The 27,784-nt window shown below is 42.5% G+C and overlaps 3 protein-coding genes across 3 annotated transcripts; 2 read left to right on the top strand and 1 right to left on the bottom strand.

The window, feature by feature from the left end:
- Positions 1 to 2,746: 2,746 nt before the first annotated feature.
- LOC136503237 (metal tolerance protein 4) lies at positions 2,747 to 7,796 on the top strand. The gene is made up of 7 exons (XM_066498384.1): positions 2,747 to 3,187; positions 4,772 to 4,944; positions 5,019 to 5,217; positions 5,385 to 5,563; positions 5,661 to 5,811; positions 6,416 to 6,549; positions 7,227 to 7,796. The coding sequence occupies exons 1-7, from the start codon at positions 2,971 to 2,973 to the stop codon at positions 7,404 to 7,406; spliced, it is 1,233 nt and encodes a 410-aa protein (XP_066354481.1). The 5' UTR covers positions 2,747 to 2,970; the 3' UTR covers positions 7,407 to 7,796.
- A 2,689-nt stretch (positions 7,797 to 10,485) lies between these two features.
- LOC136549167 (uncharacterized) lies at positions 10,486 to 17,750 on the top strand. The gene is made up of 8 exons (XM_066540446.1): positions 10,486 to 10,856; positions 12,607 to 12,948; positions 13,171 to 13,427; positions 13,915 to 14,056; positions 14,166 to 14,537; positions 14,646 to 14,777; positions 15,380 to 15,508; positions 15,594 to 17,750. The coding sequence occupies exons 1-8, from the start codon at positions 10,776 to 10,778 to the stop codon at positions 17,634 to 17,636; spliced, it is 3,498 nt and encodes a 1,165-aa protein (XP_066396543.1). The 5' UTR covers positions 10,486 to 10,775; the 3' UTR covers positions 17,637 to 17,750.
- Positions 17,751 to 20,536: 2,786 nt separating this feature from the next.
- On the bottom strand, positions 20,537 to 22,679 carry LOC136549185 (uncharacterized). Its single transcript, XM_066540455.1, has 2 exons — positions 22,009 to 22,679; positions 20,537 to 20,955 (listed from the first exon to the last, which is right to left on the bottom strand). Exons 1-2 carry the CDS (start codon positions 22,592 to 22,594, stop codon positions 20,759 to 20,761), a joined length of 783 nt encoding a protein of 260 aa, XP_066396552.1. The 5' UTR covers positions 22,595 to 22,679; the 3' UTR covers positions 20,537 to 20,758.
- Positions 22,680 to 27,784: the final 5,105 nt, after the last annotated feature.

Here is a 27,784-nt window from a genome sequence, read left to right as displayed (position 1 = left end):
AAAGTCCACACATGGGTTACATTGAATCTCAAGAAAAATGCCCAGGTCAGTGGCTGGCCAAGTCCTGAATATTTATTCTCTGTAGTAAGATACCTCAACTTCTCTTTGAAGCTGCATTTATTATATATTGGTACTAGCAAAAACCTAAATGGCCTTTTCTGATTTGGACTATGTGAATGGTTGCAAACATGGTCGTCTGACTCTTGCCAATTGTACCCAGTTATTAATCTCCTCACGGATTGATATGTGGTGTGCTGAGTACTTTGAACCTCAAATGGTGACCAAATGGCCATAATGCCTTAGTTAAGAAGAATAGTTGACCAATTGGGTAGGTCCTGAATAAATTATCTCAGTATACCTGAGCTTTTCTTTGATGCCACATAATTAGCAAAATCACAAATGATCTTTGCTAGTTTAGGCTAAATGATCTACCGACCTACAAACAATATCTGCTTAATTTGTTAAGTTTTTTTTCCCACTGATGACTCTCCGGTCTAGTAAATGCCAGTCCCAGAGTAGGTTTCTGACAACAGCATCTGGCCATTAGATGACTCAGGGTTTCCCGAATTAGGTCAACTACAAATGTTTTTTGAACGTATTAGGTCAACTGCAATAACAGGGATTACAGAAGGCAACTGTAATAACCGGGATTACAGCAATCAAAGCCTCAAAAGACTGATGCGAAACCTACGGAATTGTTTCTTTACACAATATCAAATGCATGGCCGGTTTAGTACTCCGATCTGGAGCGAGTTGGTTGACAATACTCTCGTCAGGGAAATGATGGCCACCTGCTAGTCCAGACGATGCCATTTGGTAATGCTGCTCAACGTTGAAACCTTGCGTAAATTGACCTTACAACCAATGCATTATAAATAAAAAGGAAACGACAAAACTAGACGCACGGATCTTCTGATGAACGAGACGCAGATAGTCAAATACTACTCCCTCCATACCCCCCCCCCCCCCCCCCCCCCCCACACACACACACACACACAAAATGGCATTCCGGTTTTATACTAAGTCAAAGTCATCTTAGATTTGACCAAGTTTGTACACCAATAGTTATATTACTAAACCAGCGTTGTTGAATTCATCACGAAATAGTTTCATGGTGTAACTATCGATGTCATAAATATTAATGATCTTCTATATAAACTGGTTCAGAGAAGTAAATGAAATAAACTGTGCTGAACAATATCGTCAAATTTCAGACATTTTCAACTTAACTGCGCTGAACAATTTCGACAAATTTCAGACAAGGACAGTGGAAATGTCCAGGAAACTCTCGGTCCGGGTCGACCGGACAAGGCGTCTAGCAGACGGCAAGGACGTGCATTGCAGACTTTTTTTTCTCGAATACGCAGAAGCGATGCGTATCATTGTATTAGATAGAAAGAGTTTGAGCAATACAAGCCGTTCCACTGCCGCGTTAGTGTTTTGCAAGTGCTACATTTTGAAACGAACAACATTCAAGGGTGGCCATCCCACCTACAGGCGAGCCAACGTTTGAAGCCCTCGTGCGCCGGCGTCGATCCACCGATCGGCCTCGGCCTTGACTAGCTGCAGCACCTCGTTCACCGATGAGGATGCCTCCCTGAAGCACCTGGCGTTTCGTTCCTTCCAGATGATCCAGCAGACTAGCGCAAACAGTGAGTCAATGCCTCGGCGCCGGTCACCATTGTATGTCGCTCGCAGTCGTCGCCACCATCTGTATGCATTGCAGACTTGCAGTTGTCGGGATCTTCCTCCCCTAGGTGACACCGTTTCGTCATAGGCTGAAAATTCATATGTGGACTGCCTGCTTAGATTTAGAATGGACTCGGCTAAAGAAACCATAAAGCTCCCTAGAAATAAATATACTGATCTAGCCTGATCTTGAATGCATAGTTTGTGTTTTTTCAGAGAAATATATATACACATCAAGGAGTTTTTGCATCGTAGAAGAAACGGTCCTGAACATGATATCTTAACGGATTCTTGGGTGTGGCTCTCTGATCATGGAGAGTGTGCGCATCTTGAAAATCATAGGCGAGAACAGTGCACATGTCCGGTGGCACATGTTTGCTGTCTGTAGGGCTGTCAGCTGAGGCTTCTTAGCCTGAATGCTCCCTACACGTTTCCTTGCCCTCTTGACGAGAAACAGGAAAAGAAACTAGTGGACCAGTCTGCCTACCATATTGATACTGTTTGTGCTTATTCAGAATATAGCGATGGACCATCTCCATCTGTTTTAATTCTTACCAAAAGAACCATATAGAATTATAGATCTACATGTACGGGTGTACCTTGGCCTTGGCCACCCCGGAGCTTACCCATATCTTGGCACCGCTGGCTAGTCTGCTAACAACTTCTTTTGAAACGCAGACTCGTTGCGGATTTGCGGTGCATCATCATCTGAGTATACTCTAGTACGCATACAAAAGTATCATGTCTCGTGAAAGATTTAAACCCCCTTTTATGATGAAACGAAAGGTTTAAATCTATTATTGTCTTCAACAATGAAACGCACAGAACTTAAAACTCACTCCACTTAGAGTAAATAAAAGAGATAGACTTGCATCACTGAATTTGCGATTTGTCCCTAATAATAATAATAATAATAATAATAATGCAGTTTGCGCCAACGGTTCTGATAGGTACGATCTGAGCCGTCGACCGCGCGATCTCGCGGTGCAGGACAGTAGGAGCCGTGCGCCGACCTCGCCCGTGCCCGTTTGCGTTGCGCCTCCCAGTATCGACCGCGGCCGGCGGCCCACGTTTATCGGCATAGGTAGGCGCGACCGCACGGCGCAGAACGCGCGGGTACGGCGGCCTTTGCCATTTCCCACCCTCCATGCGCAAGGCGCCGCAGACGGGGGAGGAGACGACGCGACCGCGACCTTGACCGCGACCGAATCGCGAGCGGTAATCTAGGCCAGACGAGAGGCGATCGGAGGGGGGCGGCCGAGGGAGGAGCAGAGCGGAGGGATGGACGCCAACGGGCGCGAGGGATGGACGCCAACGGGCGCAGGGGGGAATGACGACGCGCGGGCGCCGCTCCTGGCCGGGCCCGGGCGGCGGCGCAACTCGGTCGCGTCCATGCGCGGGGAGTTCGTCTCGCGGCTGCCCAAAAAGGTGCTCGACGCCGTCGACCCCGAGCGCCCGTCGCACGTCGACTTCTCCCGCTCCAAGGGCCTCCTCGAAGGTTCATCCCGGAATCCCAACTACCCGCCGCATTCTCGGGTTGTTTTTCTTTGTCGTTGGTTGGTTCGATCTGTCCCCGACCCGTTCGCTGGTCTGAAATACTGTAGCGGCTGGCTGATGAACAGTGTTTTGTGAGGGGAAGCAGCCGGCTGGTCTGAAATATTGGCGTTTCGTTTTCTTAATCTGGTAATTGTGCTAGAAAGCTGGCGTTGCTATCGGGCTCCTTTATCTACAGAGTATCTTGGTGATATGATTGATGCGCTTTTGATCCTAGATTCTGGAGTTGTAGTAGATAATCCGATGCTTTTGTGGATGACCCAGACACTTATCCTTGCCGCAGACTTTTCTGGGTTCCTAGGATTTCCCTTCTTACTTTTATGATTGAACAGCTCGTGACTTTACTATCACTTGCTTCTTGTCCCTGTTCCTTTTACGTATTTGGTTGAGGAAATACCTTTTTGACGTGTTTGTTCTCTTATCATGGCCCTGGCCTAGCAGCCTGTTTGACAGCCTGTATTCGGCTTATAAGCCTTACTTATCAGCCAACGAACAATATTTTTCTCTCACACCAAACCAGCCAGTGGTACTTTTAGCCATGGCTTATAAGCCAATTCAGCCGAAACGAACAGGCTGCCACAGACAACTGTGAAACTATGGACTATGGTGTTTGTTTTTGTCAAAATCCCTGAAGATAACGCTGTTCCTTTCTTATGTTCTGCAGCAGGCATGCAAATGAGTTTTACAGATACCACGTAGCAAACTAAGTGATTTTTGAACTGTGCGTCTGTGCCTGCATCTGGTTCACTCCGCAGCTTTGATCTCTGTATTATCTTTTGAATCTTTGATTGTAGTTGGAACACTAAGATTCATCAAGACAAAAGACTATGTAGGGTGGGAACATCGATATAGTACAGTACCAGCCGGTGTTTGTTTCTAATTGCAGTTTCTATTTACCACGTTTTGGATCTGCGTAGTGTGGCCTAGTGCCTATGCGCCCCCTTTTCCTGAATATCCCAGGATAGCAGATTTTTTTCTTCTTCTCCTGATTGAAATATTGCATTCTGTGCTCAGAAAAAAGCAGGTTGCAATGATACACAAGGCTAAATTTGATTTTGCAATTTTGTTGGTTCTACATTTTGATCCTTAGGTTTTCCTCACTCGATGTTTCTTTAATAAAACCGAGATTTTTTTTATCCTAGCCTTTCTGGTATGTGCCAACTTAATTGTCTGAATACTGTTCTTGTTATTTAATCCATTCGTCCCAAAATAGTTGACACTTTAGCTATGAATCTGGACAATGTTAACTATTTTGGGACAGTGGGAATAGTCTTTGGTGTATGCTGTATTTCCATCATAATTTTCTAGCCTCTATGCTGTATTTCCATCATAATTTTCTAGCCTCATATTATTAACATTGCTCTTTCATGTCCTGTTATTTTTTGAGACTGAGATAGACTATTTCATATGTATTAACAGTAGAGCTTCTGCCTTTTCTTTTAAATTTAAAAGCTCCTTATATATCTTTAGTTTAATTCTCTATTATCGACAACCTAACAAAGTGGTGTGATTTGGGTCTATTATTTAGGGGAGAGAGAGTACTATGAGAAACAATTTGCCACATTGAGGTCCTTTGAGGAAGTTGACTCACTAGAAGAATCCAATGGAATCAACGAGGATGAGGAGCTTGCGGAGCAAATCCAGAGTGAATTTGCCATGAAGATATCAAATTATGCAAACATTATTCTCTTAGCGTTGAAGGTTGGTTCCTCCCCCCACTTTTCAATTCCTATTCATGAACTCCTCTAGGATGATTAGACTATTTTTCCCCTCAGGTATACGCTACAATCAAAAGTGGATCAATTGCTATAGCTGCCTCAACACTGGATTCACTGCTTGATCTCATGGCTGGTGGTATCCTTTGGTTCACACATCTGTCAATGAAGAGCACCAATGTCTACAAGTACCCCATTGGCAAACTGAGGGTACAGCCTGTAGGCATTATCATCTTCGCTGCTGTCATGGCCACTTTAGGTATGCTTGCTTTTTCTCCCAACGGGAAATGGTTAAGCAATCTAGTCACGTCTTTTCTTGATTACTTACTTGTTTGCGACATGTGTACTGCCATGTTAGAACTATACTCAACTGAGTGCGATCTTCCTGCCAAAGTCATCTACATTAATTTGGTGTCACGTCTGCAGGCTTCCAAGTATTTATTCAAGCTGTTGAAAAGCTGATAGTGAATGAGGCTCCAGACAAACTGAACCAAGTGCAATTACTGTGGCTATATTCAATCATGATCTTTGCAACAGTAGTGAAATTAGCTCTGTGGCTCTACTGCCGAACGTCTGGTAACAAGATTGTCCGTGCTTATGCTAAGGTTAATATCTTGTTCCATTTCTCAACTTGGCATGAATATTTTTTACTTAAAATTGAACATAGTTTATCAAATATCTGTGGTGGATTGGTTTCCACAGGATCACTATTTTGATGTTGTCACAAATGTCGTGGGCTTGGCTGCTGCTGTCCTTGGTGATAGATTCTACTGGTGGATTGACCCAATTGGTGCAATTGCCCTTGCAGTGTACACAATTTCAAACTGGTCCGGAACGGTGTGGGAAAATGCAGGTTTGTGTTGTGTTACTTGTTCAGTTTGAACATTTGCTTACGCAACAGTACCTGCACTCATTTTTTTTTAATGAAAGAGAATTACCTGCACTCATTTACATCCGTCCAATCGTACTCATGATAAGGAAGTGAGCCTAGCTCAAGTGGTTAGGTGAGAGGTGTGGTTGTGCACCCAACCACCTAGGTATAAGTCCTCGCCTTGAATTTGGGTGCCTATTTTCTCTTTTTAATGAAAAAACACCTAATTCCTCCTAGGTTGGATGGATGGACTGGACTTCTCTTCTTAATGAAAAAATGCCTACATCCTCCTAGGTTGGATGGACTTATTATTTATACTAGCCTACTAGAAATGGATGATATTTAACCTTGAAGTGGTGTTACCATTACAAATAGAAATTACTTGAGTTAAATGCTTGCTCTGGAATCACTTTGCACTATCAACCAGAGTAGTTGCCACATGTAGCACCAAGGTTACTTGCACGTTACAAATTGGCTAGGACTGACAGACAGTCTTATTATTGTTATCCTCCATGCAGTATCACTGGTAGGTTGGCTAGGACTGACAGAGTCTTATTATTGTTATCTACTGTTATCCTCCATGCAGTATCACTGGTAGGTGAATCAGCTCCTCCGGAGATGCTTCAGAAGTTGACATATCTGGCTATCAGACACCATCCTCAAATTAAGCGCGTTGATACAGTTCGGGCATACACCTTTGGGGTGCTTTACTTTGTTGAGGTTAGTGTTTCTTTATTTTACTCACTCTGTCCAAAATTATATGTCATTTTAGTTTTGTTCTAAGTGAAAAAGAGTTTGTTACTTTGTCCAAGCTTATAATAAAATGCAGCAACGTCTACAAGATCAAATTGATTTCATTAAATCCACATAAATATTAGGTGTTAATATATTTCTATACAAACTTGATCAAAGTTAGAAAGTTTGACTTGGGACCAAACTAAAACGACCTGCAATTTGGGACGGGAGTAATATCTTATATTCCTTCATTTGTCCTTTGCTGGGGGCTAACCAAGTGATAGTGTTATCTTAATCTGTTCAAATCCCTAGATGCTAGAACTGGATAATGTTGTTGTCTCAACAACTCAATTTGTCGTTTCGAAAGGTTAATGTCATTGTTGGAAACTAGCAGGTTTCAGTTGTCTCCTTCTGGCACTACTGGAAACAAAACCATTATTTTTTTCTAAAGTATCTTAACTTTTCTGTTCCTGCAGTGATACTGTAGTGCTTAATATAGAATGGTAAAATAGGAGTAAGATGCCATGGTTCTCTTATGATCTCAGTTAATATATATAGCAAGTGGTAGTTGTAGTGTAGAATCTAGCAGTTGGGCAAGAATCATACCTGCTGACTGTTAGATTGTAACATGCTCATCTCATATGATCTATGGACTCTCACAGGTTGACATCGAGCTCCCAGAGGACTTGCCACTTAAGGAGGCGCACGCCATCGGAGAATCTCTCCAAATCAAGATTGAGGAGCTCCCTGAAGTGGAGCGAGCATTCGTTCACCTCGATTTCGAGTGTGACCACAAGCCAGAGCATTCAATTCTCAGCAAGCTACCCAGCAGCCAGCCTTGATCTGAACGGATCCTGCGTGGTAGATTGTCGTGCAGAATCTGCTGCAAAGTGCTTGGTGTCTTGTGCTGTGTGACAAAAACTAAGAGTTCAATTAGTTCTGTCGTCGTGAGTTTTAGATCAGGCGCGTCTAAGACTACGAGAGATGCAGGTGCCGAAGGCAGAGATTGCAATGAGTATGGAACCCCTTGTGGTTCTGTTGGTTTGGTCGTCGTTTTGAGCGAAATTAGGCATTTTGCTGTTGGCATCATGGTTGTGTGCTATGGACTATGGTGATGTTTAGACCAACGGTTGGGAGAAAGAGAGTAGATCCTGGATTGCTTTAAGCAAATTCCATTTCCTTTTTCTCTTTGTCTGAAACTCAGGATCTTACTGAACCTTCATTTTAGGGGATGATACTGAATCTATACGTGTTATAGTGGCCCAAAACCTAAGATCGAGTTTGCTTAACGTTTCTCAACATTTGTTCTTTGTAAGACCACCATCCGGCCCAGTACTTAGTGGTTTGCTCTTTTGTGCCAAGAATCAAGCCTGCTACTTTCTTTGCGGAAAACCATCAGGCCTAGTAAATCGAAACGGTCCTCTTATATGAAATTAAGAAACAGGCAAAGGATCAAAGAAAACGTGCAACAAGCATCCTCTTCTGAAAGAATGAAACACTGCGTAGTCCGTAACTAAACAACTCTGTCATGTGCTTCAAACTATGTGTTACAATTGCGGTAGACATGTGTTGCGTCGTACTAGTCCACACGCGGCGTCCAGATTTGCGTACCACTAGACTGCTGGTAGTACTCAACACGCCGGATGCTGACAATCGTCATGCGTTTGGTGGGAGCATTTGAGCCCTGCCATCGAGGTCGATCATCTAGCGCCTTGTCCGGCGGGTCGATCATCACCACGGCACCGCCCCCTGGATCCTGGTCCTGGTCTTTTTTGGCTGGGCCTGGCCGACAGCAGACAGCACCCGGTATCCGCCTGCCGACACGATGACGACACGATGGCTCTCCCTCCAATCCGTAGAGTTTTCCATACTCCAGCCGTCCAGCGGTTTTCGCCGTCAGGTGGGTCACCCGCAGCAAATCACGCGATTCACCCCTGTTTTCGAACTGAGGCCCTCCATTTTTTTTTTCTCCTACAATAAAAGAGCATGTTTAGACATATGCATAGAGTACTGAATATAGAAAAAAAAACTAATTACACAGTTCTCGACAAAATCGCGAGACGAATCTTTTAAGCCTGATTAGTCCATGAAAAGCCGTAAGTGCTACAGTACCCGCATGTGCTAATGACCGATTAATTAGTATCATTAGATTCGTCTCGCACTGTAATTTGTTTTTTTATTAGTATCCAAAAACCTCTCCCGACATCCTTCCAACACATCCAATGTAACACCCAAAACTTTTCAACTCCTCCTAAACACACCCTGACTGAGCACAACGAGAGAACGATGACGTGCGCGGACGGATAAGCCAAGAAGCTCGTTCGTGAAGCTTCCTGATCGAACAGGGAAAAAAAACTTTTTCTTTCTTTTCTTTTCCAGAAGTGCCTCCAAAACAGGAAAAAGCGGACTTCTGGTGCGAAAAGCAAATCTCGCAGCTAATGAAACGAGAAACATGTATTTGCGCATTTATCCTAAACTCAAATAATCAGGCAACAAAACTCGTGGTACCATTAATTAAATTCGACACATGTATATGTTGCAAACATTGAAGATGACGCCGTCCCTAGAGATTGTGCTAGGTCAGCACTTTTATTGCTTCTATGATTATAAGACCCACCTGGTTGTTATTAATGTAAATTGCTTAGAGCTCACCAAATTTTATTAAAAGCAAATAGGAGTACTAAATAAACTGCAACTTCCCGGAGATGTGATCGGTTCATATTTGACAAGATTGGCCCCGTGCTGTTAAGTGTGTGTGCCGCACAAGTTGCTCTAGAGGCGCCATCACAACTTTGCATCTAAATCCTTTTTATTGGTCCTCCACTATTAATGCTGTGAAGCTTGCCACCGTATTATGCCAATGTACAACATTTTCACATGTATTCCGGGTGGAGATTTTATTCCTTAAGATATTTTTGCTCATCAGTCGAGCTAGCCTTTCCTTCCTCTTTTAACGGCAAAACAAGTGTCTCAAGGCTAAAGCATAAATCATCGCCTTTCTTATTCATAATATCGCTTCAAATCGCCCCCCACACCCCCAGAAAAAAAAAACTCATTTGGAAGGCCAACGTACTGTGATAATAGTGACGAGAATTTTCAAAATCATACTGTAAAATTTTCAGGAAAAATTGTTATTATGCTATATTTCTATAGCTCACGTGCCATGCCAATGCCATACCATTTCTTCATCTAAGACTAGCTACAGCGTTGCTTTTTACCGGTGCCCAAACACTCTCTCTCCTATTTGGAGCACCGATGCCACGTTGTAGCCGGTGCTGAGATGAAAAAAAAGTAGCCACCTATGCATGTTCGTTGACGGGTGCTACAAACGTTAAAAAATATTATTTCTCGTTCGCCTCTGCCTTCGCAACCGCTACGACGGTGTGTCACGGGGTCCACAAGTACAGTGAAGCACCGGTGTCCACGTTGTGAGAATTGAAGAGCTGAAGCATCGGTGCTACCGAATTTTTTTTCGGCACCGGACAGTCTAAGGCGACAACATGGGAAAAAGCTGCAGTTAGTAAAGCTGCAGGTCGTGCTTTATTCCAGTACAAAAGCGACCATGCGTGTAAATCTTTCCCGCTAAAGTTCGGCTGTCAGACGCTGCTAGCAACAAGGTCCTAAAACTAGGAGTGTACTAACAATTTCATCCTTGTACAAGGTCCTAAACATAAAACACTCCCCGTGTAGTAATTTTTTGACCCCCACGCCACGGCAGTGACCGGCCGTGTGCCGCAGCTCGAATTTTACCTCGGGACCCCTGTAAAAATCCCGGCACCTCACTAGAACCCACCCGTCGCCAGGCCAGAGACCGCCACCGCGAACTTGAAAACGCGCGCTGTTCCGAGCCCGCTAACCGCGACGGTTAAAAACGCGTACGGCGTCGTCGCGTTCCCTCCCCCAGTCCCCCCCCATCTCGTCCCTGTCCCCCCCTCCTCTCCTCGCTATCCTCCTCGCCTTTTACCGCGCACATCGCGTGGCCTCGCCGCCTCCCTCCTGCCCGTCGCGCTGAAACCCTCTCTCGGTCACCGCCGCGGTCGATCCGACTCGGCAGCAGCTCAGGGGACCCCGTCGCCGCAGCATCCGCCGAGGGCCGTTGGCGGGGGGGGGGAGTCGTCGTCGTCGTCGTATTCGGCGGCGGGAATTGGATGCGCCACGGAGCTGGCGACAGGACCTAGCTGAGTTGAATACGGCGGCGGCGGGAGGACGTGATGCCGGGGGTGGCGTCCGCAGCGGGATCGGGGATCTGGTCGCGCCGGCGGGACGAGATCACGTTCGATCGCCTCCAGAAGGTACCATCCGCGTGCCCTCTGCTTCGTTCGTAGGCTGAGCTCGATCTGGGTGATGGGAATTGGGGGCAGGTCGGTCCTGCTGCCCTGGCGTAATTTCTAGGACGAAGCTGGTGCGGTGCCCCTCCGCCTGGCTTGATTGGCTGCTCTGAGCTCCCGAGTCGCGAAAAGCTGCATGGGCATGTTGGTTTGGGGACTGGATGTAAGGGAATTATTTGCTGGGTTCGGGATTTATTTATTTTTTGATGAGTCGAGGATTCATTTGTGCGGTAAATTCTGTTGGTGGAGTTCAATCAGATTACGCTTGTTGCTGCTTCTAATAAGCATACGGGCTAATTTTGACCTTTTGTAGCAGCTCATTTGTACTGTCTTTGCGTTAATTCTAGTGCATTGCCCTTAAGATATGGCGAGTCCGTGACGGTATTGCTGCACTTTTGGTTCGTACCTGAATGTGGGGGTGGGGGTGGGGGGAGTGCTAGCCTGCTAGGTTGGGGTTTCCATTCTGCTCTGTATGAAATTTGACTGGCTTGTGCTGTTTTCGTTACATTGTTGTGTTCGTTTCAAACAATTCAGGCACTTGATTTGAGAAGTGAGTGTTTAAAAGTCTGTCCTGATGCTTGATTTTAGTGGCCTGTAAAAGTTCTGCTCTGACATCTGGCAATAATGTCTGCCAAATGTCAATGATGCCTGGTAGGGACACTGCTTCAGAAAACAAATTGCCATGGAAAGTTAGGAATGTAAACTGTAGCCCCAAAGAGGAATGCTAATTCAAAATAGAAATGCTATACAACACACATGTGTTTTAGAAAAAAAAAAACACATGAATTTTTTGCACAAACAAACGCACGCGGCAGCGCAGCACCAGCAGCGCGCTTTCTCTTTCTGCGCCTCGACTGGGCAGCGCAGCGCCAGCAGCCAGCAGCGCAGCGCCAGCACCTGCACGGCGGCAGGGCAGCACCAGCAGCGCACGCGGCACGCGACGGCGGCAGCACCAAGTGGAACCAACCCCTCTGTACATGACGCGACACCAGCAGTGCACCTCTGTATTTTGTCTTTCCATAGAAAAAAAATGTTTTCTGTGATATGTAATTTGTGATATGTGGATCTGTGATCTTGTGATTGTCTTAAGGTAGAAGAAGACTAGATGTAGAAGAAGAATGGAGGCTGTTGGATCTTAATCTTATGGTGCAAAAAAATTCATGTGTTAGAATCGTATAAAACACATGGTTGTATAGTAGACAGACTCAATTCAAAAACTTTTATCAAGTTGCTATCAGATGAAATCATCAGGTTGTGATGGGTCTTTGTTAATTTCAACGAAACCGTGAAGTCTTCACTCTTAAATCCTAGCACTTCCTATTATTTCTTTCATTGTAGCAGGTCTAGTTGCAAGTAGAATCATACTGGATAAAACTGGTGATTGCACTCAAATAATTAAAACATGCTTTTGTCCAGTCCATTTTGGTATTGTCACATGTTCTGTAATCTTCTTCAAGGTTTGTGCCATGTCTACTATGATGACCTTGCGTTTGAATTACAACAGCCTTGCTTCACCATCACCTTTATTTGAGTTTGTAAATGTAACATTGCATCACTCTTGAATAGGATTGTGATTGATCATTATTCTGTAAGTAAGGTTCTCGTCAAGCTGTTTCTGTCATCGAGTTCATTCTACTGGATATTCTTTTTCAGCAACTAAGTTCTCAATTGAGGAACTGACTACTTTATGGCTGTGAATTGTTTTTTTTTTCAGTTCTGGAATGACTTGCCTCCTCAAGCACGGCAGGAACTCCTCAAATTGAATAAGCAAACTCTCATTGAACAAGCACGCAAGAATTTCTACTGCTCAAGGTGCAATGGGTTGCTTCTGGATAGTTTTGCACAAATTGTTATCTATGGGAAGTCACTGCAGCAAGAAGCTTCAGATATTGGTTGTCCGAGGACAGCTACTGAGTCAAGAATTACACAAGGAGAGCAAGATGGGGCTCAGGACCCATCAGTTCACCCCTGGGGAGGCCTTTCAACCACAAAAGATGGTATCCTTACACTTCTTGACTGCTTTATAAAAGCGAAATCATTACGGGTGCTTCAGAATGTAAGTGTGCGGTAACTTTTGGGCTTCTTATTTTCTGTCTGTGCTCTATTGATGACTATATGATTGAGAAATAATTTTCTATTTTGTATGTTGGTCCTTTGTGTTACTTTATGTGGAGTAATCAGTAAATATAATCATGGTGTTTACTCTGAAGTTTTAGTTCTAGGTCGGTCATTTAACCCTCTAGTGGCCTAATGCATTTTGGCCTTGTAATTTAATCAGGTATTTGACAATGCACGGGCAAGAGAAAGGGAACGGGAAATGCTTTATCCTGATGCCTGTGGTGCAGGTGGCAGAGGATGGATTAACCAAGGGATGGCTAATTATAGGGGTCACCGAATAAGAGAAATGTGTGCTCTACACACTGCCCACCTCTCATGTGATACGCTGGTGGATTTCTGGTCAGCACTTGGTGAAGAAACTAGATCATCTCTTCTGCGGATGAAGGAGGAAGATTTCATTGAAAAACTTATGTACAGGTGAGCATAGGCATTCGGATTACCAACAAAGTAACCAAGTTAACTAGTGAGTTAATAACAACCTGAAGGATTGTGTCCAACAAAATGCAATCCTTTTATAGAAGGAACCTTGCAAGTACTCGTAAGCTGCTCTGAGCCTCACTGAAGATTGATTGGAATTTTATATATGCACTCTGATCGGAAGTGCTACTTCTTGCTGCTGCTTTGCCGCTTCCAGATTTTCTTGGTATTGGTGCTGGCTGGCTGGTGTTTTTGCAGCTGCATCCAGCAGCACTGCAGCAGCAATCACAACTGATCAGAGCGATGAATGCTTGAGTAGTAGTATATGTCATTTTTACGATATTACTGATTGGTTCTGTCTTGTTCTGTTGGGTGTTCAAGTAACTTTTTTCCTAATAGTCCTAGTCTGCTGTCTGCTGGGATTTCTCTAGCAACAGCCTATAGATCAGGTTAAAATTTGAACAGTTTGGTGGAAATTTGTGAACAGGTTTGATAGCAAGAGATTTTGCCGAGAGTGTCGAAGGAACGTTATCCGTGAATTCAAGGAGCTGAAGGAACTGAAGCGCATGCGAAGGGAGCCTCGCTGCACCAGTTGGTTTTGTGTTGCAGATACTGCTTTTCAGTGTGAGGTGAGGATGCCTTCCTAAAACTCAACTCACCAACAAAATTTCCATTTGATTCCTTGGTACCTTATGTACACTTCCTATGTGAGTCAAATCTGGCTGCTCTGATTTTCAGGTGTTTGAGGATGCTGTTGTAGTTGATTGGCGCCAGTGCTTATCAGAGCCAGATGAATCTTATGATCACTTTGAATGGGCTATTGGGACAGATGAAGGAGAATCCGATATTTTTGGGTTTGAAAATGTTGGAATGAATGCACAAGTCCACAGAAATGGAATCGATCTTGATCAGTTTGAGGACTACTTCATAACGCTGCGAGCTTGGAGGCTTGATGGCCAGTGCACAGAGCTGTGTGTAAAAGCACATGCATTGAAGGGTCAATCATGTGTGCACCACAGGCTAGTTGTGGGTGATGGCTTTGTGACTATGACAAAGGGCGAAAGTATTAGAAATTTCTTTGAGCATGCTGAAGAGGCCGAGGAAGAGGATGTACGTCACTTGCCATTTATGGCAACATCTTTAACTGAGATAGACATAAATAGAGTATTCATTGTTGGTGTCAAAAGATATTATTCTGATCGATGAAAATATGTGCAGGAAGATGATGCCATGGACAGGGATGGAAATGATTTTGATGGTGATGGTGCCCATCCACAGAAGCATGCCAAGAGCCCTGAACTGGCAAGAGAATTTCTTTTGGATGCTGCTGCTGTAATATTCAAAGATCAGGTACTAACCAATACTTGATATAATTGAAAATCAATACTTGATATAATGGTTTCAACTTTCAACTCAAATGAAGGAAAACGACTTGATTTTTTTCTATATTTGTGAACCTCAGCTCACAATTAACTGATTAAGATGGCTTAGCTAGCTGTATATTCAAGCTCACATCCTCTAGTTGGACCAGCTCACAACTAATGTGACTAGTAAGAAAGTATATCAACTTATCAGTTTCCGTGGTTCCTGTGTGAAGACTTCTATAAGTGTGCCACCTGATTTAGTAATGTTTAAATAATTATTAGTTGTTTCTCTTAGCATATTTTTCCGGCACCATTCCTTATTTACCAATGGAAGATTTTATTTGGGATTGGCACCTTGAATACTTTTTGTATTCATCTGTTATCGTACAGCAAGGTTGATTGTCACTTTAGTACCTATAAAGGATTCATGGCTAATATAGTTTCTAGTCTCTGCATTGTGTGGCTTTCAGACATGGTTGTTTATTGAGTACTGTAGTTAACAGCATCTGACCATTACCTGTTTAGATTTCTCAGAAATTCGAGCATTTATATTCTAAATATTAAGTATAAATGTGGATATCTTTGTAGGTTGAGAAGGCCTTCAGGGAAGGTACAGCACAGCAAAATGCACATAGTGTTTTTGTGTCCCTTGCTTTAAAACTTTTGGAACAGCGAGTTCATGTAGCATGCAAAGAAATCATTACGTTGGAAAAACAGGTGCTTATTATACCTCTAGATAAAATTCAGATAAGGTTGACTTGCTCATATCTGGGAACATCAACTGTGGCTGCATTTATTGCAGAACAAACTTCTTGAGGAAGAGGAGAAAGAAAAGCGTGAAGAACAAGAGCGCAGGATGAAGAGGAGAACAAGAGAGAGAGAAAAGAAGAACAAGAGAAAAGAAAGGCTGAAAGAAAAGGAAAATAATAAAGGGAAAAGACTAGATGAATCAAAGTCACCAGACGATATTTCATCTTCAGCTCCAAGCAACTCCTCAACATCTACCAATGATTATTCGACAAATACTCTGGACTCAAGAGATTCAGCTACGGAAGAGGAAGACAGTGCTGAAGTTGTGAATCTGTGCTCTCCTGACAGCTGTGTGAATCAATCTTCATGTACAGAAATTAATGGAGAAAACAGTGTCCAGTGCAATGCAGTTACAGAATTTTCTCCAATGGACAGCAGTGACCTTTGCACACCAGATCAATCCAAGTCATCGAGACGAAGTCCAATGTCAAGAGAGGATTTTCCTCGAGATCAGTCCTGTTGGTATGATGACTGCCAAGATGAATCTGGAAGAATTGGTGAATCACAATGGAAGTCAAGGGAAAGGACAAGAAGTATTGATAGAAGTTGCAATGCAGCATCCACCTCAAATAACAGAACAAGAGAGAGGCACTCATACAATTCTTGCAGCTGCGGCCATCCGGAAGACTATGGAGTTATGGACAGCTGTTTCTTGCCAACAGCTAGATCTGGCAGAGAGATGAAGATAGCAAGAAAATCAGGAGTTGAGAAACCCAGGGTGCAGTACCACAGATGCTATACTTTGGATAGCTTTATAGTGTCAAAAGGAAACCGTGCTGGTTGTACACAGAAAAATGTTATCCCAAAGCAAGTATGGGAGCCTATGGATGCTCGAAGGAAGACTAACTTACACAACACAGTTCATGATTCAGGTTCAATTAACAATGTTGATCCACTGAAACATGTGGTTTTTGATAATAGCGGATCTCAAAAGTTTGGTGTAGGATGTGAATCACAGCCTCAGGTTTCTGAAAGTTCCAGGGATGTTTGTAATTCAGATCAACCATGTGCAAATGGTGGGAGAAATCAAACTACTTCCTGTGCTAGTACTCTGGTGAATAAACAAAATTGTTACTCAGAAAATGATGAAGGCTCCAGGCATGATGAAGAGATGATGACGAACTCTGCCGGTTCTGATAGCTCCTCTTCATGTATGAGCGAGGGAGATAGGGAAAGCAGCTCCAGCAGTACAACCTCTTCGAGCGCTCAAAGTCCGGAATCGTCCTCTGAGTCTGAGGAATCACCCAAGAGAATAAACAGCAAAGTAGGTACACCATCATCAAGAGCTGATTCATGGTCTTTGCTTGAAGCATGTGCAGGAAATGGTTTCAGAGAATACCAGCCAAAAGCCACCCGCCCAGCACAGAATGACATGTTTGGGTACAATGTATCCCCTGTCCAGGACCAGCTGCTGCATTACCAAAGCATGCATGCACCTCAACATCCGCCAATAACAATGGGGTTTCATGACCGTTCTTGGGCTGCACCAATGAATGGAAACTTCCAGTATGCTCGACCATCCCACCTTTATTCTAGTCCGCTCGTATTCGGAATACCTGGGAATCATTTTATTGATTATCCTTACATGGCTCCTGCCTTCAGCCATATACCTCCAGAGCCTATTCACAAGGCCTCAGCCAGCTTTAGAGCCATGCCTCTGTCACCGCCTTTTCGAAACGGACATAGGCAGGTTGCTGGCCATACTCAGAGAGACATGAATCTAGAGAGGTACCCTTCAAAGGTGACTATGCCGACAGGCATGGATCCCCCAGAAGACAAGAACAAGTCGGGCCTAAAGGATCTCCCAGAAGACAAGAACAAACCATGGGATGCGGATGCATCCTTCTCGCTGTTCCAATTCAACTTGCCAATAGCTTCGCCTGTAACACCATCATCAAAAGATAAGAGCGAAGAGCTGGCTGCAAGGACACCACTGGTTCAGGTTCAAGCTCAGCTTTGCTCGAGGGAACAGGCAGATGTGAAGGAGTATAACCTGTTCTCCTCGAAAGATAAAGGTATATTTTCGTTTATGTAGATAAAAGAAAAACTGTGACAAACCTGGTACCCTTCGTTTCTGCTGGATCTTGCTGCACTTCGTGAATGATTTGTGTTCTCCGAAGAAAAATAAAGGACGTTGGCATTTTCTTCTTCTTGTCTGTATCTTCGTTTACATTTATGTTTGTTACCGTGTGTGCTAAAAGCTAGCTAATCTGCAATGCTGCTAAATCTTGAATTTTGTTTATATAGAATAGAATACATAGTTCTGTATTGATTGGTTCATGATTTGCTCCAGACATCTGAGAACGTGTTAACCGGAAAATGAAAATACTAAGTTCCAAATTGTAAGTCTCCTGACAGCTGAGAACATGTTAACTGGGAAATGAAAATACTCCTAAGTTCCAAATTGTAAGTTGTTTTAGCAGTTATAAGTCAAACTTCTTTGCTTTTAATCAAGTATATAGAAAAATGCAGACATTTATAACATCAAACTAGTTTTTATATGTATCTTGAAATATATTCTGATAGTGCTTTTATTTATTGTAGGTGTTATCATATTTTTTTCTGTAAATTTCATCAAAATTAGACGTTTGACTTAGAATAAAACTAAAATAACTTGCACTTTAAAACAAAGGGAGCATATCTGTAATCCTTTCAACTAGACAATAAGGGCAATTGCTGGCATCACCTCCCTAAAAGCTACTCGTGCTTTCCCTTAGCACCATATCATAGGTGCCAAGGAGATTTTAATTTTGTAAATCCATACTAACAATATTATATTCAATGGTACCAATAAATAGACACGCTACGTAGTTTGACACAAAGAAAACAAGGAAGAAATCTATTTTTGTCCATCGGATGATAATCCAACTCTGGCCATCAAATTTAAAAATTGGATATCTATGGCCGCTTACTATCAAAGTCAAACAATTTTACCCATAAGGCTGGTTTCAATGGCGGTTTGCGTATATATGTTTTCAGAGGCACTGGCGCCCAAACGTTTGGCGCCCGCAGCACGTTCGAGCACAACTCCTAGTCCTAACGAACCGTGGTCAACTCCCAGTCATAGGCCCACCGCAGCCCCCCCCCCCCCCCCCCCCCCCCCCCCCGCCCCGACCCGTCCGCCTTCGCCCCGTCCCACGCTCACACTCGTCCCCGTCTCTGCACCCACCGGTCGTCCTTAACCCCCTCCTATCTCTCCGCGCGGGCGACACTCAGGAGCCGAGATGAGCCGCTGAGGACGAGCACACGCCAGCGTGCCCCGACTCGCCACCCCCCCCCCCCCCCCCCCCCCCCCCCCCCTCGAACAACATAAAATACTTACAACATGAATGTAACATAAGACTGAAAACAGATTAAATATTAGAAACATGCTTTTACAACATATGTGTGAAACACATGAAACATCCAAAATAAAATACTTGCAACTTACAACATTAAACCACTTGTTGCGACATAAGACTAAAATAAATGAAACATTTGGAAAATATTGTTGCAACATATGCAGCATCCAAATAAAAAACGATCGTAACATACGTCTGGAATGAAATATTTTGAACAAACACTTGCAACATATGCAACATCCCTCGATCTACTTTTGCAACATTAAAATGAAATAATTGCAACATACATCTAAAATGCCTGAAACACTTGAAACATACATATACAACATAGGGGAGAGGTCTGAGCCGGCGGCGAGCTACGGCGCGCGAGCACCACCAACACCACCCACGCTCGTGAGTGCACTTGGGTCAGCCTGGGAAGACATGAGGCGCCACGACACATGCACCCCAGCGGCCATGGTGGGGTTAGCAGCGTGCGCGACGGCGTTGGGAGACAGACGGACGGACGGTGAGGGAGCGAGCTGCACGGGTGTCTAGGACGGGCACGCAGCGCGGGGCTGTGAGGGACAACGCGGCTAGTGATGGGGCGCGGACAATGAGCGACCACGCTGCTTCGGGGCTTGACGGATAAGCACGAAGGAGTTGAGCCAGGGGGGAGGGGTAAGCATGAGGGAGTGGAGGATTTTGTTTTGTTTGGGACCCGCTCCTGGGGAGTCGCGTCCGGACGGACGCCGATCATTTCCAATATGTTTTTCTTTAAATAATAAGGTATAATTAGGTATCTAAAAATTCAGCAAATACATTTTAAATAAAAAATAGGATACTGCCAGAATTTTCTAAAAATACATATAAGAGGGCTCCTATTTAGAGTTATTTGGATTTTACTTGTTCCTATTGCTAGCAGTCGTGACTGCTATTTATTTAAGTTACCGTTTTGCACTATATTAGACCACGAGTTCAATTAATAAAAAGATCAAATAGTTCAGGGTACAGAGATCTCAAAAGTGACACCAACCGACCTCATAGACGCCATGCTCTACATATTGATCCTATCTACGCGTTGATGCCTAATGAGTTACTTTATTTTGATAGATTGACTGGGTAATAGGTTTCAAATGAAGCAGTGGCTTAAACATCATGCAATCAACACAAAGTAAAGTGCAAAAAGAATAATTTAAATAAATAATAGTCACGACTACTAGCAATACAACACTAGCAAACAAAGTAAGACAAGAAAAACTCTAAATAGAGCACACTCCCTCTATCCATATAAAAAATGCAATTTGAGCACACAGTACCAAGTTGAAGTATCTTGAGTTTGACTAACTATAAATAAACAAATTCATATTCATAATATCAAATAAATATCATTAGTTTTATTATGATATATTTTCATACTATATTATTTAGTATCATAAACATTAATATTTTTACCTATATATTTGGTCAAACTTCACTTAACAAAAAAAATGCACCAAAAATTGCATACTTTTGTGGATAGAGGTAGTGGATAGATAGATTATAGTTTAAAAAAAATGGTGCTAATTTATCAAAATAAATTAGTCATAGTTCGATAGCCAAAACAGAACTTTCTAATTAATACAGAACACTAAGAATCAACATTCAAACTTCAAGAATATGAATCTATATAGGCTCAAGAGATGCCTGGGGGATTCATCAAGCAAATTGAACGTCGCGCCAAATGTAAACAAGCCCGCCAAAGAGATATACAGTACGACATAAGCCACCCACAAACTATGCCCGTCACAACTCACAGACAGTCACAATTTGCTTTACAAATGTTACACAAAAAAAATCATCCTTGAAATTGCAAAACAGCAAGGTAAAAGCTAGGCTCGTCAACAAACTCTGTTATTTCATACTTGTTCCCAGATGCAGCCTTCTCCAGGAAGGCTTTATTGGGCAAATCAGAAGTTACAACATCAGGATGCTCTCTCCGTTGTTGCTCAAAATTCTGTCTGCCTTGATCTAAGAACATGACAACTCTTGCACCTGGGGAAAATATAATTAGATCAAGTTCTAAAACTGAACCCAAAATTTTTTGCATGTGTAACCACAAACAATAATATGATGCACTCACAGGAAATGTCATGTTTCAAAATTAAGCATGTCTTGCATTTTCTCTATAGGCGCAGCAAAGCTAATGAGAGTTGATAGGCTTGATATCTGTTAGGCAAGGCTTAGGCTCGATTTATTTCGGCTAGAAATTTTGGAAAGCAGCTTATGGATTGTAGATTGTGGAAAGTTGGATTGTGAAAAGCTAAAGGTCCAAAAGCTGGTTGCTGTTTAGGAACCTGGATTCCGGGTGGGTTGGATTGTTGGGTTTGGATGTCAAAACTCTACACTGCCTCAGCTATTTTGGGTGCCCTATTTACCACTTTGTGACTCGTTTGCCGCTCATTCAGATTTTTTGTCCCTACAATATCCTAACACAAACTTATGATGGAAGACAATATAGCTCCCTCTTCATCTCCTGATTCACCATTGCATGCCACCATTCACTTGAAATGGATATGCTTCTGGTATTGGCATAGTTTTAATCCTGATCACACATATCGAAGTATTGATCACTCATAGTACTATCTCAAATGAACTTATAAAGAGTAATGCATGCTAATATTATACTAGCAGCCTGCTATCAGTCGTTAAAACTAGCCTAACAACTCAAAGGAACGGAACATATCAGAACGCCCTTGTATGCATAATCAGAACCATAAATATGTTCCATGAATTGCATCATTGCTGCTCCAATTAAACTAAGACAACAAAGCCAAATTAGCCATCCAAGTAGTTCAAGTATATGTTAAGGGCTTGATGCAATATGATATCTGGCAACAACGGTCTCATAATAACCCAATCTGATCAATCAATGTCTCAACTCTCAACCCCACCAATTTGCCATCTCAAATGATTTAGCTTATGGTTTAGAAAACGCAATGCACAGCCTAATAAGCCGCATCCTTCTAAGCACCTCAGGCTCAGTCCACTGGAAGTCTGAAACAACAAAGCTAAGAAAGGATAAGGTGCCATTTCAACAGCTCTTACCTTTTGAGCACCTCCTGGCCAGCGATTTGAGGAGCGCCGCGGCGGAGACTCCCATTCCACGGAAGTAGCACACGAACACGACATCGAAGTCGTCGAACCTCTCCGGCACGGCCTCCACCACGCCGCCGCCCCTGCCCCCACCCCCACCCTCCAGGTGGAAGCACCTCACCTCGTCGTGCGCCTCCTTGACCCCCGCCAGCACGTACATCGACTCGTGCGCGGCCACCAGTAGCTCGCAGGGCGAGGACGCGAGGAGCGAGCTCACGAAGGACGCCGTGGGCGTCAGGGCCAGCACCCGCAACGCCGGAGAGAGCGCCCCCGCGGCGAGCGCGCGCTGGAGGTTTGCGCCCGCGGACTCGAGGAACGACCAGTCCTTCTCCACGATGTCAGCGACGGCGACGTCGTCGGGCCCCGCGGCGAGGCGGGGCTTCGCGGTCGCCGGGGTCAGGGTTAGGCTGAGGCGGAGGGGTTTAGGTGGTTTTGCGTTCGGTGGTTGCGACTGGGCCTGGGATTGGGGTCGGATTCTGGGAGTGGGGCGGTGGTGAGAGGAGAAGCCAAGGGAAAGGGAGGTGGAGGCGGCGGCCATGGGGGCCGCGTTAGGCGGTGGCGTCCGGAGGATAGAGGTGGAAGGCGTCCGTCACAACCGACAAGCGACAAGGCAACGTTGCAGATTTGCGGACTACCTGTGCGGAGGACTGGAGCGTGCGACTTTTCCCTGTGTGTCATTATAAAATATCCTAATTCCTGGTGTGTCCCTGAAAAAATTCAGCGGTCTTCAGTGCCACTACTTCAACTTTTTTGTGTCCTCTATGCCACTTCCATCAGTTTAGTCTTTAACGCCGTTAAACTGTAGGTGTGAAAAGACAAAAATGCCCTTAAGTTCAAATATGTTATTAATTTTTTTTTTGAGCATCTTAACGACTTCAAATGAAAAAAAATCAAAACTAGAAAGTTGTAGATCTCGTCTTGATCTATAATTTTCATATAAAAATTATTTTCATTTAATTCTGCAAAAAAATAATATGATTTTTCTAAGATATATTAATCATATCAAATTATATTTTTTTTGCGGAATTAAATAAAAATAATTTTTATATGAAAATTATAGATCTCGACGAGATCTACAACTTTCTAGTTTTGAGTTTTTTCATTTGAAGTCGTTAAGATGCTAAAAAAATTTAATAACATATTTGAACTTAAGGGCATTTTCGTCTTTTCACACCTGCAGTTTGATGGCGTTAGAGCCTAAACTGACGGAAGTGGCATGGAGGACACGAAAAAGTAGGAGTAATGGCGCTGAAGACCGCTAAATTTTTCCAGGGACACTCAAGAGATTACGATCTTAAACTCTCTAAATTTCATGGGCCGGAAGTAGAGATTTTTCGGGCGTTAGGTTCCCTATAAGTTCACCGTTTTTTTTCCTTTGTTACCAGAAAGGGCGCTATGCTGCAACTTTTTTAAAAATAAATTGTTGCTTGAATGAGTTAGATCTACATATTTTTGCATTGGTTCTTATCAAAATTGGGCAGCACAATGAAAGAATCAAATAAAAAAAGCTAATAGAATTAGGTGTAGTTATAACATGGTGGAACAACAAAACAAATAACAATATATGGATTCCTTGTATATTTCTAATTTCTTATATATCGAGAATATAGCTGTACCTCGTGGAGGTGACGTGAATAGCTTATATTAAGAGATTAAAAATTAGTGGGGATAACGTGGCATCTAGTGGAAGATAATGTGGATGGCTTGTATGTCGACATAGAAATGCTAGTGAGGTTTTGCTTTATATTAGACTAGGTAGCGTGTCCGTGTGTTGTTACGGGACAATTAAATCTTTTATACTAAAAACACACAGATCACACGATAAGATAATAATACTATTAAATTAAATACCGACGTCAAAGTGACATTTAATTCAAAAAGCAAAGTTCGTGAAATTAACACAGTCACGGAGAGCGCGACAACGCAGGCTCACAAACTCTGTTGTATAGACTTTTCGTGATATGGCTAAGATAATATTTTATATCGGTAAAAAGAATTCTATGATATCCATTTCTTTCATGCGCCAATAAATCCATGAATAAGTTCTGCTGCATCTCCATATAATCATGTACACACAAGTTCGAGTATATATGCAAATAGATTCGTGCCCGTACGTTGCTACGGGACAGCTAAACTTTTATACTAAAAACACACGGATCGCATGATAAGATAACAATACTGTAAAAGTATATGACCGACGTTAAAGTGACATTTAATCTAAAAAGATAAGTTCGTAAAATTTACACAGTCACAGAGAGCATGGCATCGCGGCTCACAAACTCTACTGTGTAAATTTTTCCGTAATGCGGCAAAGTCATTTTTATACCGGAAGGAGGAGATTTTCGATATCTATTTCTTTCTTGCGCCAATAAATCCACGAATAAGTTCCACCACATCTTCATACCATCCTATACACGGCGCTGTCAAGCGAATTAGCCACAACTTATGTAATTAGTTTTATAATTAGCCCATGTTTAGTACTCCTAATTGATATCTAAAAATTCAATGTGACAGGAACTAAAGTTTAGTCCTAGGATTCAAATACTCCTGACCCTCGACTCCTGCTGGCTGCTCACTTGCATCACCATGTCTATATGTCTGCACGTATATACTCTAATGTCAGAACGTCTAAGATGGTCTTTATTGTTCATGCTTTGAAAATATCATAAATTTAAGGTTGTCATTTGTGTATGCTGTAGGATTGGAATGCTTTACATTGATCCATGAGAATGTTCATGAGAGTCAAATTTTTTTATGTCATTATGATGTCTAAGCTTATCAATCAGATAGAGACGAACTTGATTGTTAAAATATTTTCAACACTGCTTTCATATACTCCCTCTGTCCCAAAATAGAATTCATTCTCGCTTCCTGAGAAGTTAACTTTTTTTTAACTTCGACCAATATATATAAAAGAATATTAATATTTATGATACATAATTAATATCATTATATAGAATATTGAATATATTTTTATAATAAATTTATTTGGAGATATAAATATTGCACGTATTTTTTACAAACCTAGTTAAAGTTGAGAAAATTTAACCTGCACGCATCCCATAACGACTTATATTTTGGGGTAGAGGAAGTATATGCTAATGGGAGTAGTCAACTGGAAGTGATGACGAACACAATAATACTTTCATATTATATGTTAATGGGAGCACGAAGAAACGCAGGGGAATGGACCTATATACTAATAGTGGGAATATTGGTTTAGGAAATTGCAGAAGGTTCACCAATCTCACCATGTATAACCTGCACATCTTTTATTTGACACCACTGATGTTTCCTTACATGCATGATTATTGTTTCTTTCCATACATGATTATTGTTTCATACATTATTATTATTTTTTTCCATGCATGATTATTGTTTTCTTCCATGCATGTGGCCTCAGGTGATCGATTTGTTTTCTTCAAAGCAGGCGGGGATCATAGGGATGACAGTTTCTTTTTCTATCGCGTCTTTCCTTTTCTCGCTCGCCCGTTGGACAGTGTGGGAGGTGGGATCGATCGCATGGGGTGGCAGACAGACGAACCAAGACAATTGTCGCACCAAAATGGTGTCCATACTTTGTTCTTTTTAGTTGTAGGAGATGAATTCCTCACGGTTATTACGAGATATCCTTGATAATTTAAAATATTGTATGTTTCTTGAGCGAGGAAGATATTGGGTTCATGTTTGCAATTGCATGGCATTAATGTTAATACAACAAACTGCAAATGAAAATAAATCTCGATTATTAACAGTTCTAGAGATAACGTGAAACAATTGCTACACATAAGAACTTGAACTTGATCAAATCTTTCACTATGTAATAAGCTTTAAAATACCACGATCCAATGAAAAGGATCTTTTTCTGGAGTGCAGTAGCGCATCTAAAATGAGTAAGATACACATTGGAAGATGAACAAATCTAGGAAAAAAGAAATATGTAGTCACCATAAGCCCATGAATGATTTGTGCAGCTAACAGTGAAGCGGATGCATGCAGCAAACTTGCCAAGGGTGAGCAAGTAGGTGGGAAAGTTAGGAACATGTATGATGTATCACCTACATATATTACTTCACTTAGCGATTCGCTCATTTGCATGAAAGCAAATTTACTTTTTGGTCTAGAACTATTGATTTCTTCTTACCTCCAATCTGAGCTTTCACAAACTTAAATAAATGGTTCCTATCGGTACACAAATAAAATAAGAACATTAAGGCCAGTTTCAATGAAAAGTTTTGTGGTGTTATTTTCAAGACTGTCATGTCATATATAATAAACTAAAACTAGGATGAAATACCTACTCTCAATGCAAAATTTAATTCTAGAGTTTCATAAGCATTTAATTTCATTACTCATAGAGAGTTATAAGGGCACGTACAACGGTCGTCTTTTTGCCGTCTGGGAGATGTTATTTTTGCAAAAAAAAACCCTCGACTCAGCCAACAGACGGGTGTGCCGTCTCTTCGCAAAGAGACGACGAGGGCTCGTGCTTCCAAGCTATATCGCCCGCTCCAGCACCGTTGTACGACGGGGGCTCGTGCTCCCAAGCTATTTTTGATCATATTAATTTATGAGTCTGTACAAGAATTAATTATTTTACAGATAGCCTAAAAAACAACCTATTGTATAATTTGTTTGTATTGTTGTCTCTATGTGATATGACTCGTGCTTGCAGATGGCAGCCGTCTAAACTGTTGAACATGCCCTAATCATGCCAAGAGAGTTTCATCTTGATAAAACCCATTTATTCTCTCACTTCTTAAATACACTGCTATGTCATCAAAACTACATATGTTATAACCTATTTAATTCAAATGAAACTCAGATAAAACTCCCATTGAGAATGGCCACCAGCAAGAACGCAACCCAAGAATTTTAAACCTGAACTCAAGGAGTCCTGCAGAATAATCAGCAGCCTGTTTGTTTGGCTGTGGCTTATCGTAAATGATCGTAAATTTCGAGCCAGAACAGTATTTTTCTCTCACACAAACCAACCAACAGTACTTCTTCACGAACCAGCAACGATATGAATCAGCCAACCGAACAAGCTGCAGAATCATAAAAGGAAGGAATAAGCCAATAGAAGCAGGGGCGCATCATAAACATGATCGGCTGCTGCGAGGAAACAATACCTATTGTTTGGGCTTGTTTGACTTATAAACTGTATTTTTTTAGTCAACGAATAATATTTTTCTCTCACACTAAATCAGCCAATAGTACTTTCAGCCATAGCTTATCAGTCAACTAAACTCAAACGAACAAGACTGTGATCAGCACTCTTACCACAGCATTCCACGTCATATATTTATATATTTTTTTTCTGTTTGGTCGTGAGTTTCAGTTTCATTATCCCTTTCCCCTTTGCCATCTCCGTCCATCGCTCGTACCAAGGAGGGAGAAGAAAGACATGCATACCCCTATACCAATGATTTCAAGTACGGAGTATGGTACTGCAACATGCTTCATTAAATGCTCACACATCGTGTTAGTGCTACAGATACATCCACCTTAGGGCGTCCGCAGTGGACGATCTTTAGCCGTTTCGATCTAATAAATGTGACCATAGGACCGAGTCCTATACATTGCGTACTTGATTCGATGAAGAAACCGCTCCTATGCAACTAACCCGCTCCCATACTTTTCTCTCTCTCCTGCGCGTCGGAAGTCTGACCGGGGAAAGAGAGATGATCGGCAGCCAGTAATAAATGATGGGCCCAGTTATAAACCC

The sequence above is a fragment of the Miscanthus floridulus genome, chromosome 1 (genome assembly GCF_019320115.1).
Source record: "Miscanthus floridulus cultivar M001 chromosome 1, ASM1932011v1, whole genome shotgun sequence".
Classification (NCBI taxonomy): domain Eukaryota; kingdom Viridiplantae; phylum Streptophyta; class Magnoliopsida; order Poales; family Poaceae; genus Miscanthus; species Miscanthus floridulus.
This window is presented reverse-complemented; position numbering and strand designations above follow the sequence as displayed.

What these genes read in the sequence shown, in the direction of transcription:
- LOC136549167 (XM_066540446.1), top strand. Translation starts at nt 10,776, where the DNA reads ATGCCGGGGGTGGCGTCCGCAGCGGGATCGGGGATCTGGTCGCGCCGG. An exon ending in ATTGAAAAACTTATGTACAG is followed by an intron (nt 13,428 to 13,914) that starts GTGAGCATAGGC and finishes ATTTGTGAACAG; the next exon opens with GTTTGATAGCAAGAGATTTT. An exon ending in TCATTACGTTGGAAAAACAG is followed by an intron (nt 15,509 to 15,593) that starts GTGCTTATTATA and finishes CATTTATTGCAG; the next exon opens with AACAAACTTCTTGAGGAAGA.
- LOC136503237 (XM_066498384.1), top strand. Translation starts at nt 2,971, where the DNA reads ATGGACGCCAACGGGCGCGAGGGATGGACGCCAACGGGCGCAGGGGGG. An exon ending in AACGGTGTGGGAAAATGCAG is followed by an intron (nt 5,812 to 6,415) that starts GTTTGTGTTGTG and finishes TCCTCCATGCAG; the next exon opens with TATCACTGGTAGGTGAATCA. An exon ending in GGGTGCTTTACTTTGTTGAG is followed by an intron (nt 6,550 to 7,226) that starts GTTAGTGTTTCT and finishes GGACTCTCACAG; the next exon opens with GTTGACATCGAGCTCCCAGA.
- LOC136549185 (XM_066540455.1), bottom strand. Translation starts at nt 22,594, where the DNA reads ATGGCCGCCGCCTCCACCTCCCTTTCCCTTGGCTTCTCCTCTCACCAC. An exon ending in GGCCAGGAGGTGCTCAAAAG is followed by an intron (nt 20,956 to 22,008) that starts GTAAGAGCTGTT and finishes TATTTTCCCCAG; the next exon opens with GTGCAAGAGTTGTCATGTTC.